General features: G+C 38.6%; 2 protein-coding genes across 2 annotated transcripts; one reads left to right on the top strand and one right to left on the bottom strand.

The window, feature by feature from the left end:
* Positions 1-2: 2 nt before the first annotated feature.
* On the top strand, positions 3-1604 carry LOC108449539 (EF-hand calcium-binding domain-containing protein 10-like; the record flags this gene model as incomplete). Its single annotated transcript, XM_017745888.1, has 4 exons — positions 3-36; positions 153-317; positions 594-678; positions 1204-1604. Coding segments are annotated over 4 exons (321 nt in total), but the record flags the coding sequence as incomplete, so codon positions are not given.
* Positions 1605-1706: 102 nt separating this feature from the next.
* RINT1 (RAD50 interactor 1) lies at positions 1707-13185 on the bottom strand. Its single transcript, XM_008642519.2, has 14 exons — positions 13060-13185; positions 11815-12010; positions 11417-11658; positions 11074-11247; positions 10847-10996; positions 9588-9744; positions 7652-7762; positions 7238-7463; positions 6501-6638; positions 5566-5765; positions 4150-4364; positions 3323-3503; positions 3121-3239; positions 1707-2520 (listed from the first exon to the last, which is right to left on the bottom strand). Exons 2-14 carry the CDS (start codon positions 11989-11991, stop codon positions 2307-2309), a joined length of 2304 nt encoding a protein of 767 aa, XP_008640741.1. The 5' UTR covers positions 11992-12010; positions 13060-13185; the 3' UTR covers positions 1707-2306.
* Between the last annotated feature and the right edge of the window lie 6 nt (positions 13186-13191).

The raw sequence follows: 13191 nt of genomic DNA, 5'->3' as shown, positions 1-13191 counted from the left end.
ACCGCCTCGGAGCGTTGCTGCTCTTCCACCGCCCCGGTGCGCACGGGCCCGGCCCCGCCGGGGGCGGGGAGGCCGCGGGGGCAGCGGGGCTGCGCGGCCTTCGCTCCCCGGCTGAGGGCCCGGTGCCCGCGGGCAATCTGACCTCGTTGCAGAAAAGCCACGCGAGTTCCTGATCCAGGTGCTGGAGAGGGGAAAGGCTGGGAGACGAGCCGAGGGCGAGTACCCGTTCCTCATGGACGAGGCCAACGTGGACGCCATGTTCAGCCTGCTGGACGTCCTAGGCCAGGGCCACATCAGGCCAGCGCAGTACAGGGAAGGTGCGTCCACCTGCACCCCAGCGAACTGTTTGCTTGCACAGAATTATTAAAATAGTTTCAAAGTTACCTATCTGTACACTTCAGAATTATCCACACACCTCCCCACACAACCTGGAACTTGGAAAGTTTAAAAAGTTACTTGTGGTTAAGTTTCCTATGTTTAAGTTACATGTTGTTAAGCTACACACGTTTACCTTTTGTTAGATCTACGCACCTTTAAATTTAAATTTTTCTTTCCAAAGGCTTGCATAAGAAATTTTCTTTTGTTAACTTTAGCTCTTAAAACTTTGGGACTGAGCACTGAGGATTTGGAGCTAGATGATGATGTGAATATCACACGGGATGTATTCAAGGAAGGAATGTAAGTTTAATTGAAGTTGTGGGTGTTTTGGTTTTTTTGTGGGGTGCATATGCATAGGAGATACTTTACTGAGGTTTATCTTTTATTTACAAAGCTACATAATTAAAGGACTTGCTGGTTTAAGCTTGACTGTGTCACTTTGCATTGCAAAATTTAAAAAAGGTCAGTTATTTCCTGACCTTCTTGCCTTGCTGTGATTCAAACTCCATGCCCTCCACCACCTCAGTTCCAGGATCCTCTCGCAGGAGACCTCTCACAGTACCTGCCCCTCAGGTCAGAGTGAAGGTCACCAGGCAGCCCAGGGGTTAAAATACTGATCTGGAAATGTGGAGCTGTGAGGCCCTGTTGTTTTCTTTGTCAGGGCTGGTACCACAGCTGGAGATTAAATAGGTTCGCAGTTCTAATAATTTCTCATAGTCAAGGTATGGTTCTAGGAGCAATTTTTAAGTAACTGTTGCAATCACTGAAAGGTACTGAACTAACTATCCTCCTTATCTAACTAGAGATTTTCTTTTTCTGTCTTAGGAAGAAAAAGATGCTGGAGAGCTGGTCTGTGTATTAGTTTGAGCACTGGTCTTCTATATATATTAAAAACAGACATCTTCCCCAATTTTTCTTCTGGTTTGTCAGCTGTGAAGTCGATTTTAAGCAGTACTCTTTTTCTCATCTTCTCCACCCTTCAGAGGAGCAATCAGCTGAAAAGGACAAATGACAAGAACTCATTCATGTCTAGCAGGCACTGGAGGGAGTATCATTAAGAACTGCTGTTCTTAATATAATTAGATGGTTTAAAAAAAAAAGTAGAGCTCTCTTATGCATGTGAAATAGTATTTTGGAGTTTTCCTCCTTCAGGTTACAGTTTACAGTAAAGGATTGTTACCTGTTGGCGCATTACCACTGAATAAAATTAAATTGATTTTTGGGCTTGTGCTGTGTTTTGGTTTTTGTTTGGTTGGGTTTTTTGTTCGTTTGTTTGCTTGCTTTTAAAGAAAAAACAACAAGTTATGACAAATGTCCACAGGTAAGGGTAGGTAGCACTTCCAACTGGTATTTTCAAACTTAGCACACACTATGCAATTTATAAGGAGAAACTTTTAAAAAAATTAAGATATAGTCTCATATAGGAAAAAAAACCTTAATTTGTATGAAGAAAACAGTGACATATTCCTTCCTTCTGCATTGATTACATACATTTTAATACAGAACATCCATTACCTGGAATTTGGAGATGTAAAACATCTGTTTTTAACTGAAGGCTAACCAGTTCATAGGGAAGAGTAGCCCACGTTGTACAAAAATGCATTTACACTGTAAATACTACGTGTTCCTCAGAAAGATACAGCAAACACTGACAAGGCAGACTATTCATTAGAGATGAACACAGTTTCAGCGTCCAAATGCAATGGCAAGGTGGCCATGGAAAATAAGATCTGCACAGTTCAACACCAAGGCAGTAGCATTTGGAATTTTTTTTTTTGAACTGTACAGAATAAGGCATAAGTTTAGATTAAAACAATCTCTCAGTATACAGAAATTAAAAAATAAGTACATTACAAGATATTTGCTTTGCGTTTGCTTGGAATAAATAATCTAGACCAAGTTATTAAACACTTCTGAAGAAGAAGTCTTTATTTTCCTGTATTTGGCCAACTAGCTCTCAAATTAAGAAGAATCTCAACATCCCTTTGAGCCAGTTTATAAAGTCCAAGTTCATTTAGTGCTGCTGTTGCAGATGGCTGGCTTGGCTTTGATGGTTCATTTTCTGAAGCTGACTGTAGGACATCCTTCAGAAGCAAGGCAGAGCCAATATTCAGGTTCAGGATAATGCAAGCTTCTTTTATGCTAGAGGAAAGGTTACATGGATTAATGTAAGCAGCACAAATTTAAGTATAACAAAAAAACCTTCCATGCTCCATGTTGGTTTAAAAATATTCAGATTTCAGCCCCAATTAGCCAAGGAGTTTGATGCTGGACTCTTTAGGAGACTGTGGGCTAGTGAAAAAGACCAACCACAAAGAAAGTAGCAGCTTCTCATCCATGACAGCATCTAGACTGCTATACAAGGCAATCCTAAGAAGGAACATAGTTTATAGTCCTTCTTCTAACAATAAAGTTTGTTGTGTTGTAACTGTATCTTTAACTAGTTTCTCTGGCCCCAGTTTCAGAGCTTTGTGCTACTTAATATTCCTTCCACAAGTTAATCTATCTAGACATCCTGACTGCACAAAATACTCCAGGACACATGCCACAATCTGTTGCTGTCTGAGCACATGCCACAGAATCAACTTTCCTAGTTGAAAACATCAGAAGCATGAATGATCAATACGTTTAAAGTGTGGATCAAAACTAACTGTGAAAAAATCTTGGTTTTAAGTAAAACACTTGTCATTCTCTGGACACTCACTTTTGAAATACGAATAGATCAGAAGTTTGCCTACTTACTGCTTGAAGTAGTTTTCTGGCCTCTTGCAGTAGTGTGAAAACAAGGGGAACAAATTCCGACTCATGTCAAACTGGAGTTGTGCTGCTCCTCCTTCATTGAAATGATTTGCCATAATGATCTACAAATACAAAGAGGGGCATCTGCTGTTTAAGCCAGTCCCTGACACCTACACAGCATTGCGCAGGTCACACTGATACCCACTTCCTGATAGATGTACAGATCCACTTTCTCTGCAAGCATTTGCCAGAAAGTTTTGAACAGAGAGTGGCAGAGCTGCTGCTCCAGTTGTAGCAAACGGTCTCGCAGTGTCTGCAACATTGGGCATGCCGTGCTCGACAAAGACATCACTGCTTGCTCTGCTTGAGAGGGCAAAGACAACCACCTGAAAGAAACCATTGCACTGCAGTCATTAGAATGAAATAACTCATTACAACAGCTGAAGCTAAAATTATCCTTAAAAAAAATCTTACCCATTTACAATGTTTCAGAGGCAGTGCTTTCCCATTTCTAATCTAAAAGTTATCAGTCTAATGCTATGTTTGAATTTCATTTAATATTAAACTCATGCTTTAGTTATAAATCTCTGAACATGTCATTCTAGGGAATCCCATCTAATCTGGAAATCACTGAGTTCTATTCCTTTTAGGAAGTACTTCAGAAATTCTACTCAGGAGAAAATACTCAAGAAGCCCTAGGAGTCTGTGAAAACAGAATAGTTGTGACAGGCCATTTTGCATAAAATCTTCAATACTACTATGAAGAAAATAATTCCTGTTCAAAATAGAAAACTAGAACAATCCAGAATTTTTCCTAGGGTGGAACTACTTTAGAAAACATATCATGACAACAGTCCTAAGGTAAGAATCAGGAGAATTTTCCAGAACTTATTGCCCTGCAGCTTTCCTACTCAGGAAAAGAAATATTGCCTATTATTTATTCTTGCCTTTACTGACTTCAGTATTTTTAACACGAAACAATACTGTAATATGGGAAGAGATTAAACAAAGAGATTAAACAAACAGAATCACCTCTCTTTTTTGTAGAGCTTTGCAGCATCTTTGACCTCTCTGAAGACATGATCTACTTGTCGTGTCAGCATGTCGTGCTTCAGGCGCTCCAGGAGGTTGATCATGTCATCAAAGACCGAGCTCTCCATGGACGCCAGCTGTCCCAGCTGGAGCTGGCTCACGGTGTCACTTTCTGCATGAACCTCCAGCTCAGCCTGCTGCAGCTGCAAGAAGAACTAGGCAAACAAAACCAGAGAGGAACACCACAAAAAATGGTTATCCCTTGAACTTTTCAGTGGTACTTTGTTAGGCACAGCTCTAGAAAAGCCTCTCCTGGCACATTTATAAAATTAAAAATTTAAGATTTTGAAAACATTTTCTTATCTTTCCCTGTGGTCCTGACTTAGTCAAAAACAGAACATGGTGGTTTAATTCTAGTGATGGAACTGATACAGGTTTCAGATACAACAACAGATAGGTAAAGGGAACAGATCTAAAGAAATACTGAAAAGATATTTTAAGATTGCCAGCAGCATGCTTTTAAAAAACCCTACCTTGACCTCTTTAAGATTTGGAAAAGTAAACTTGAATTGTAATTTTTAGCAATGATTATTCATTGAATCATAAATTTACTGTGCTGACAACAGCAAGAAAATGAATCGAGTTTAACAAGTTTAATGTGACATTGTGGTAACAGCTTATTGGTTTTGCTTTTGAGCAGATCAAGACACTGGTAGATGCAGTTACACAACATGAAGGCTGCTGTCCTATCACAGCAAGATTATCCCCTGCTAGAGCCACAGCTTCCTGTGAAGACAGTAAGAATTTGGAGGCTGCCCACAGCACACACAATATCTTATTCTGCACACTCTGTGTGTAACAGGTTTTTTGACCATTAGCACCAATATCCATAGAAAAGCTGGAATTCTGCACTAGGCCGTGCTGCCACCAGGCTGTTGTATAGCAGTCACTGATTCCCAGTTATCAGTGTGGCCTTTCTGGGCCACAGCTGAACCGTGTTGCAACACAGATAACCCACACTGGATCTGGCTAAGCTCTCCTGCCAAGGGAGGAGTTCAAGGACCAGGCAAAGGCTGCTGCTCTGGTTCAGAGACCTCCAAAATCAATTCACTTTTTTTTTTACAATAAAACACATGTAAAAGAGACTACTTTTTTTTGGTCTCTTCAGATTATTCCATTTTCCAGGCTCTCTCTGCATTTCCCTAGAAAGTTTATAATTAGCAGCTTAGACCTCAATAACCTGTCCTTATTTATACATCTTTTACTAAATCTGAATTTATATCTCATTTTACTTTTTCAGTAATTCATTCTCCTGAATACACCTAAAAAGTGCTGAAAATAAAATGTTTGTTACGAAACAAACATCCAAAGTCCATTTTAAAATCTCTTTTTTCCTACAGAAGAATAATTACTTACTACATTGTCAGCCCAGTCTGCCAACACTGTTGCTATATAATTAACAGCATTAAGGATTGCACAGTATCGGAATCCTAAGGAAGCTCTTGTCTCTTCCTTCATTACTTGAGTTAATCGTATCCTGAAATCATCAACTAACTCCTTCTGTAGGCCTAGGAACTGTAGTTTTCTGGAAGCTGTTGGAAGATTCTTATACCTGTCTGGAAAGACATTAATTAAATGTTTTTAGGCTTTTCAAACTAAATAAAAACTTTTCAAAAAGAAACATTACAGGCATCTTATTGTACCACCTTACGCCTATGAGAACATCATATAGTCAGTATTTAAATGTCAGTATTTAAAACAGCTGATATATCAATGATTTCAGGGAAGCTGCTCATGCAAAAGCTAAACATGCAAAGAAACTACTTCCTTCCCCCTCCTGATTCCATGAGCAGTTTGTATTCTAACACTTGAAGCAATGTGTGATTATACCACACCCTCCAGTGTGGCCCCTAAAGCGTCCTCACAAGAGAAAGCAAGCCACGGAAGAAGCAATTTAGTGTCTCCTGAAAACATACCTGCTCTTATGTTCTGTTGCAAAAAGGGAGAAGTTATTTAATAGCTTCTGAATTGTTACAGATTCAAAATGAGTGTCAGGATTTATTACAGAATTGCAACAAATTATATTCTGCCAAGCGAGAAAAAATATGGTAAATATCACATGTGTACTTTTAATTATTATTTTGTAAACATGTCACTAGCTCAAGATTATTCATGTGTTAGTGTCCAAAATACAAAACAAACAGGATGCTTTTATTAAACTGCAAACACCACAACTTTGCAACATTATTTGGTGACTGCTGCTGACAATAAATATTTAGTAAAGAAATATGTTAGCTGAAGGTTTTTTACTATTCATTACAAACAAGAGCAATGCCCATAGATACAATTACCTGTTATAACTAACAAGAGAGTCATAAAAGTTTCAGCACAGTCTGGAACTTTCATTTCATCTACATCAGTGATATCTTCATACTGTGATATCCATGCAGCCTCTGATGAAAGCATAGAGTCCATTTTCTGAAGAGCAACTGAAATGCACAAAACTTTTAAGTTTTGAATTTTAAAAAAATTCCAACAAAAACCCCTCTAAAATATATTAACATAAAAGCCTTACCTTTACTATGTTAAATATTGCATTTTCAGGTTATAAAAACTACTGACAACTCATTTCATACAAAACCAGCTTCAATGTATCTGCATTTACAACACTATTAACAGAGTTAAATGTCAGAATTGATTGGGGGGGTTGGTTTTGTTTTGGGTTTTTTTTTTGTAATAGTTGCCTTGCTCCTTTCCAATATATTTCTTCTTCATTTCTCAAAAACTAGTAACTCTCCCTTATTTCAATTTAATGTCCCTCTCTGTTTGCACACACCTAACATTTGTCTAAAAATAAGCCTACCTGATAACATAAAGCTTAGGGGCAAGAGTCCTACAAAATACAGAAGCACTGTTGAAACCTAATCAATTTTTATTCAGAATAATTACAGAGCATAAAAATACATATGCTTTTGGCAGTAGCCCTGTCCAAGTGACTTATCCTACTTGAAAAGGGTAGCTGTGTAAGCAGACACATACTTTCTGATTGTGCAATATAAAAGCCAACAAAATCCACTGGAAGTCTTACATTTTTTTTCCACTGTTAGCCACCTTTGGAAGCAGGATTCTTCTGACAGAATATGCATGCAACTGGGAAAGCTGCTGAGATAACCATGAATGCTGTACAACTCTCTCTCAAACAGAAGTACCTCATCCACAAGGTGACAAAAGAGTGTATCATCATACAACAGGCAGGGAATATCAGCAGCCAACTTCTCCAAAATCAGCATTACTAGAGCACGAGAGAATTCAAGCTTTGGAAAGGAAAAAAGTCAATGTCAGAGATAGGAAATACTGACACATGCAAACATGTACACAACCAACTGCTACTAGACTAAGTCTCACCACATACAGATTTCAGTGGAAATGGGCTTACACACATATCTATCGGAAGTTGACTTAGTTATTATATTCACATTTAAAAAATCATTTAATTGCTTACCCCAGCATTCACTGAAGATCCTGCCTTTTCCAGTATTGGCTGGATTTTGTCATCAAGAAACTTGGAATGATTTCCAATCCACATAAGTACTTGTGTTAAATACCACTCAGGCTTATTTAAAAAAGAAAAAAATTATTAAATGCATCCAAACAACATTTATTCAAGTGCTATTAGTATTTTAGGACAAATTTCTAAAAATACTGCTCTCTTTCCCGGCCTTCTCTTGATCTCAGGTCACACAAGCCTTTCACTGTTTTACTTAGCTTTCATTTATATAAAAGCATTATCAGAAAAATATTTCTGGATTTTCATTGTCTTAAATGTACCAAATATTGTCTCTCAAGCAAAAGCTCCATTTTTATTTCCCCTTTCTCTACTGCTTTCTCAGCCAGGAGAGCCTTGTTTCTGCTTCATATACTTCTGTTCTCCCATGTGGCCTTTATTTCTTGGTACATCAAAAAGGATGCTCTCCTGAAAAAAGCTCTGCTCTTACTGTTATTGTACCTAACCTCAGCCCCACCCTCCCCCTAGAAGTGGGGAATCTATCACCTTCTCATTTCATTTTTTAATGCCTTTAAGCTTTTTCAGTTTCCACAAAAATTCCACGGGCTGCAGGTTTTGATGAACGCTTACTTCAGTGTTAGTGCAACTGGAAGCAGTTCCTATTTTCTTCATTCCCAACAGCCAAGTGAGTGCTGAGGTGCACTCACATTTTTTGTGTCTGTTTCTCACCTCTGTATTCATTTTCATTTGTGTCATTAATTTTAGCATGCTTGGGTTGTTGGGTTTAACACTCCTTCCCCAACTGGGCAGGGTCATTGTGAACTCTGAGCCTCTCCTCTGAAATACCTGTAACCCTGTCCAGGTTGCTGTCTTTCAAGTATTTTACATTGGTATTTTCTTTATTGCATTATCCAAGTAATTACTCAAAAAAAAAAAAAAAACAACAACAAAATCCCAACCCAACAAACCCAACCCAAATTTCAGCAAGGCCCTGTTGAAATACCTTTCTGATCTGACACTAGATTACCTGTAACCTTTTCTTGACAAGTTCTTATTTTTAAAATAGTTTTTCACCTATTGTTGTTTGCAAATTTTATGTCTTGAACATATTTTTTCCATTTGCTTTTTAAATAATTTTGTTCATATCTAAAACACCTCTTTCCCACTAACATACACAACAGTATTTTTAAAAGCTCTGTAGTAACATCTATCAAGATTGCAAATGTATTTAGATTTACACAAGATGGTGATCACAAGCAGATTTGTGCAACTGGACAGTTATAAAACAGGTCCCAAACTTTGCTCCAGATGTATTACGGTGGCATTAATGCAATGAAACCCATTCCAACACTAATTCTCAGAGAAAAATCCTCTGTATTTGAAGGCAATTCACACAAAAAGTGAGTCAGTTTCCAACTGGTAAACTCGGCATCTCTTGTTTTATGTCAATTAAAAAATTCAACCCATTAAAAGAAATTATTATTTAACAGTGCCTTTAGACTAATCACATTTCATATCCTACCTGCAGAATCCAACATTTTCAGTTACATGAAGGCAAAACACAATACCAAAACTCAAAGTCACAGCCTTTGAGCTCAAGAAATAGAGAGCAGTGCAAAACCATTTGCAACAAGACACAGGAAATTAATCAAAACTTGTGAACTGATGGGAGTCCGTCTGAGATTGTAATAATGCTTTATTTAGAAGGATCTGGGCAAGGGAAAAACACTGCCTCGCCCAGAGAAAACGCCTGTGCCTCTGGCAGGTCTCGAAGTGCTATCTCGATGTCTCTCCACACTTAGGTAGGCACAAGAACCACACAATTTTGAAGAATCCTAATTCTGGAAAGTGTGAAAGCTATACAATTTAAACACAGCAATCTAACTGTTGATTGCAAAACCATTTAGAAATGTCAAACCATTTTCTCCCATACCTTGTTTAGAACATTGGTTTGTTTATTTCCAGTGAAATGATACTTGAATCTTTTCTGAAGAGGATTCAGCATGATCTGTATCGGGAGGACAACTGGTGGTGAAGGGGGTAAAGGGTACTTCTCCGGCAATTGTTTAGGTTTGGTTAACAGCTCATCTCTAAGTTTGACAGTCAAGGATGGACTTAAGTGTTGAATTACCCCAACATCGTCATTTCAATAGAATGTGCTTATAAAAATGAACACTGCTTAGTTCGACACCATTGACTGAAGGCAGTATTATGAAAACAGTGAAATTCCTCAAATATAAAAGATATTTCAAAATATTCCACTTTATGTAATATTTAATATAACTGAGGCCTTTAGGGATTATTTATTCAATGACAATACAAGTCCCTTAAGTCAGTTTAATGTGGGAAACTTTTAGGAATCCAGCAAACCACCATTGTCAGAAACCAACACAGTGGCTGTCCATGAGACACACTTATTCATATTTGTTAAAGGAGGATAAAGACTCCTGGGATTAATAAATGCAACACATGATTTCCTGTTTTCATGTAATGGATTTAAGTGAGCCACTCTGCCAAACCAAAATTGTTACCAACTCAGGGTTGTGGACAATGGCCTTGCATCTTTCTACTATATGATAAAAGGAAAAAAAAAAAAGGCAGCCACAGTCTCTCACACACAAAAAAGGCTTAGTTGAGCTTTAATTTTAACTAATTTTTGTGAATTATTTAATTCACAAAAATCGGGGACAGATTGAGCAGCAGTGCCTTCTGAACAACCTCAAAGTCTCCTTCCAAGACATGTATCTTTACTTTTCCCTCTTTTCCTTCTGTAGTGGGACACATTAAAGTGATTAAAGCTGATTTCACAAAAGGCTATAAAATAAAAAGCATTAACTGTGTGTAATGAAACACACATCACCATTTTTTAATTAACATGCATGGGTAATGATACCAAGCAGGGTAAGGCCTGATCCTCATGCAACCTGAACTGCCAGCTACCATGAGCACTGGATTTGATGACTTGGAGTAAAAATGTTGCTACTGCCAAAAAGGACAAATTTGGCACTTGGCACTTTCTAAATGACAAAAAAACCCAAAGAAAAACCCCCACAACATTCTAATGTTAATACAAAGTAACATAAATTATCTCCCATCTTTAGGGAGAACAAAATTTTAAATAATTCTCCTTGAGAATGGGCATCTGTCACAGTTTTTACCCCTGCTAAAATACACAACAATTTAAAAGGATACGAGGTTTGCAGTTTCAGAAGCTGACAGAACAGCATCTCCAAGTTGTTGTACACATCAGGAGCGTTGGCTGGTGCAGCAAGGCCAAATGCCTGGGACTGAGGTGGTCCCACAAAGGGCCAGCGGAGCTGCACCAGCACCTCCTCAAAGTCACTGCAACACAAAGTAAGCACTTGGACATGAACTTACAGTACAACGTGAAGATGAAGGAGTCACAGTAACTCTCTCACCTCGTCAATTTGTCCTTAAGGATTTTATGCCAGAATTTAACAGTGGATCTCACAAAAGCAAGAAGATGAGAACAAGATGACTCCTGAAGTTTAATATCCAGTTCTGCCATGCATGCTAGAGTACTGGCTGCCTCCGGAACATTGTTGGTCATCAGATACTGCTGAATGCTATCACTATAAAACACAGAGAAGTCAAGGCCAAATATTCATTAATGATAACAGAAAATAATCACTTGTATATTGAAAAGTAAAGACAAAACTTTCTTGCATTTAAAATACTTTAATAATGGGATAAACCAGGTTACCAGTCTCAGAACATATATACAGTACTCAGGAACTCTACCTCAGCTCTTCTATGCGACAAATCCATTTGAGGTAGGCCAGGTGTCGCTCGAGCTCTTCTACTTGACCAATCACTACATCGAGATCCTCCATCCATGGCTGAGCTTTCAGCAAGTGGCTATTGATGGACTCAGACAGAACAGTTTCTTCCTCTAGAAGCTGACTCAGAGACTTTTTGGAATCTTCTGCTTTCTTTAAGGCATTCTGAATTCTTTTAGGGACTTCCGATGAAACTGTAAGTACCTGCATTGACAGAGAAGTATTAGGGCAGACATAAAAACACTGCACTGTGTAGAGCAGTACCATTGAGACACTGATACATTTCATTTAGTTTCATATTCTTAATCAGTCATGCAGCATGTTAAGAAGAAGAAAAAAATAAAATAGAAAGATGCTTACCTGTTCTTCTAACTGCTTTTTGTTTTCAGATAGCTTTTCAATCAGGCTGTCTAGCTTCCCCAGGGAATCATAGTCATTTCCAAGTTCTCTTTCCAGAAATTCAGAAACATAGTAGGGAATATCACAGTGATCTAGATCTCTAGTGACTTCTTTCTCTCTAACAGCAATGCTTGCCATGTTTTCTTTCTCTGCAATACTGAGTATATAATTTCTAATTAGCCCACAGTAAGCACAAACAAATATAACCTATTGAGGAACAAAATTCCATGAAAAGCTGACAGTTCAATACAAACTGAGACTTAAATACCACATTCATGAATTATATCGCTTTAAGTGAGACAATTTGCTGGCTTAAGTCTTATCTGAGACCTGATAAAACCTTGCTTACATATCCAACTGGTGATTTATTATATATTAACTACTTAAGAGAAATACATCTGGATATTTCTTCCTTCCCCAAAAGCATTAATTTTATTACAATTAGTCCAATAGATATGTAGTTCATGCATATATAATATAGAAAACTTAATGAAAACTACAAAAAAAAAAATTTGTTAAATGCAATGGAAGATAATGTTCCACTTTACCTTTTCACAAGTTTAGGATATTTCAGAGATACCAACTCATGTCTGATGTGTTACTAGCAAAGTATCCATGTGGGCCTTACAATGATTTGGAAAGTAAATGCATCACTAAAATATTTACTAGAAAAACCCACACGGTATAGCATAAAAGACACTTGCTGATCCACACAATTGGCAGCATCCAGAGAAAACCTGACATTGAGAGGATGTTCACAGTGAAACAAAAAAGGCAACAATGACAAGTGTTTGGCTAGTTCAATCCTCAATTTCTTAGTATCACTTTCAAAACAGCATTTAAAAATAAAAACCTATACACTTACACTTTATCTGCTACAAGCTTTAATTAAGCTAATCCCCCCTATTAAACTGACTACAGGAGTGACAAAGTGGTGCAGTTGATGAGCCAGAGTTGCAGAGGCAATAGAGAGCACCAGGAAGAACAAACTGGGTGACCAAGGGTGCTGCAGAGGAAGACGCGAATAAAGAAAACAAAATAGTAAAACTGCAGCAATATAGACATAATACGGCAGGAAAAAACTAGCCAAGCGGTGCTCTTTTCATACTTAGAGGAAAGGATCAGGTTACAGGAGAGAGGAACAGGAGGAGTCTGGGCGCATCCCTTCCAGCAGCTGCCAGCTCAGCCCCGCGGCTCAGCACCCACCTCGGCCTGAGGGCCGGCCCCTTCCAAGCGCCGGCTGAAGGCTCTGCGGGCTCCGGGAGGCTGCGGGCGAGGCGCCGCCGACCACGGCCTGAGCTGGGAGGCCAGGCAGCTCCTTAGCCCGGCGGCAGCTCG

This window comes from Corvus brachyrhynchos, unplaced genomic scaffold (genome assembly GCF_000691975.1).
Source record: "Corvus brachyrhynchos isolate BGI_N302 unplaced genomic scaffold, ASM69197v1 scaffold239, whole genome shotgun sequence".
Lineage (NCBI taxonomy): Eukaryota > Metazoa > Chordata > Aves > Passeriformes > Corvidae > Corvus > Corvus brachyrhynchos.
Note: the sequence above shows the minus strand (reverse complement) of the source record. Positions and strands in the feature narration are given on the sequence as shown.

Bases quoted from the DNA above. Each gene is read 5' to 3' on its own strand.
- RINT1 (XM_008642519.2), bottom strand. From the start codon at position 11,991: ATGGCAAGCATTGCTGTTAGAGAGAAAGAAGTCACTAGAGATCTAGAT. The intron at 3,504-4,149 runs GTGATTCTGTTT...GGTTTCTTTCAG, and splicing joins AAGCTCTACAAAAAAGAGAG to GTGGTTGTCTTTGCCCTCTC. The intron at 3,240-3,322 runs GTGGGTATCAGT...TTGTATTTGTAG, and splicing joins ATCTGTACATCTATCAGGAA to ATCATTATGGCAAATCATTT.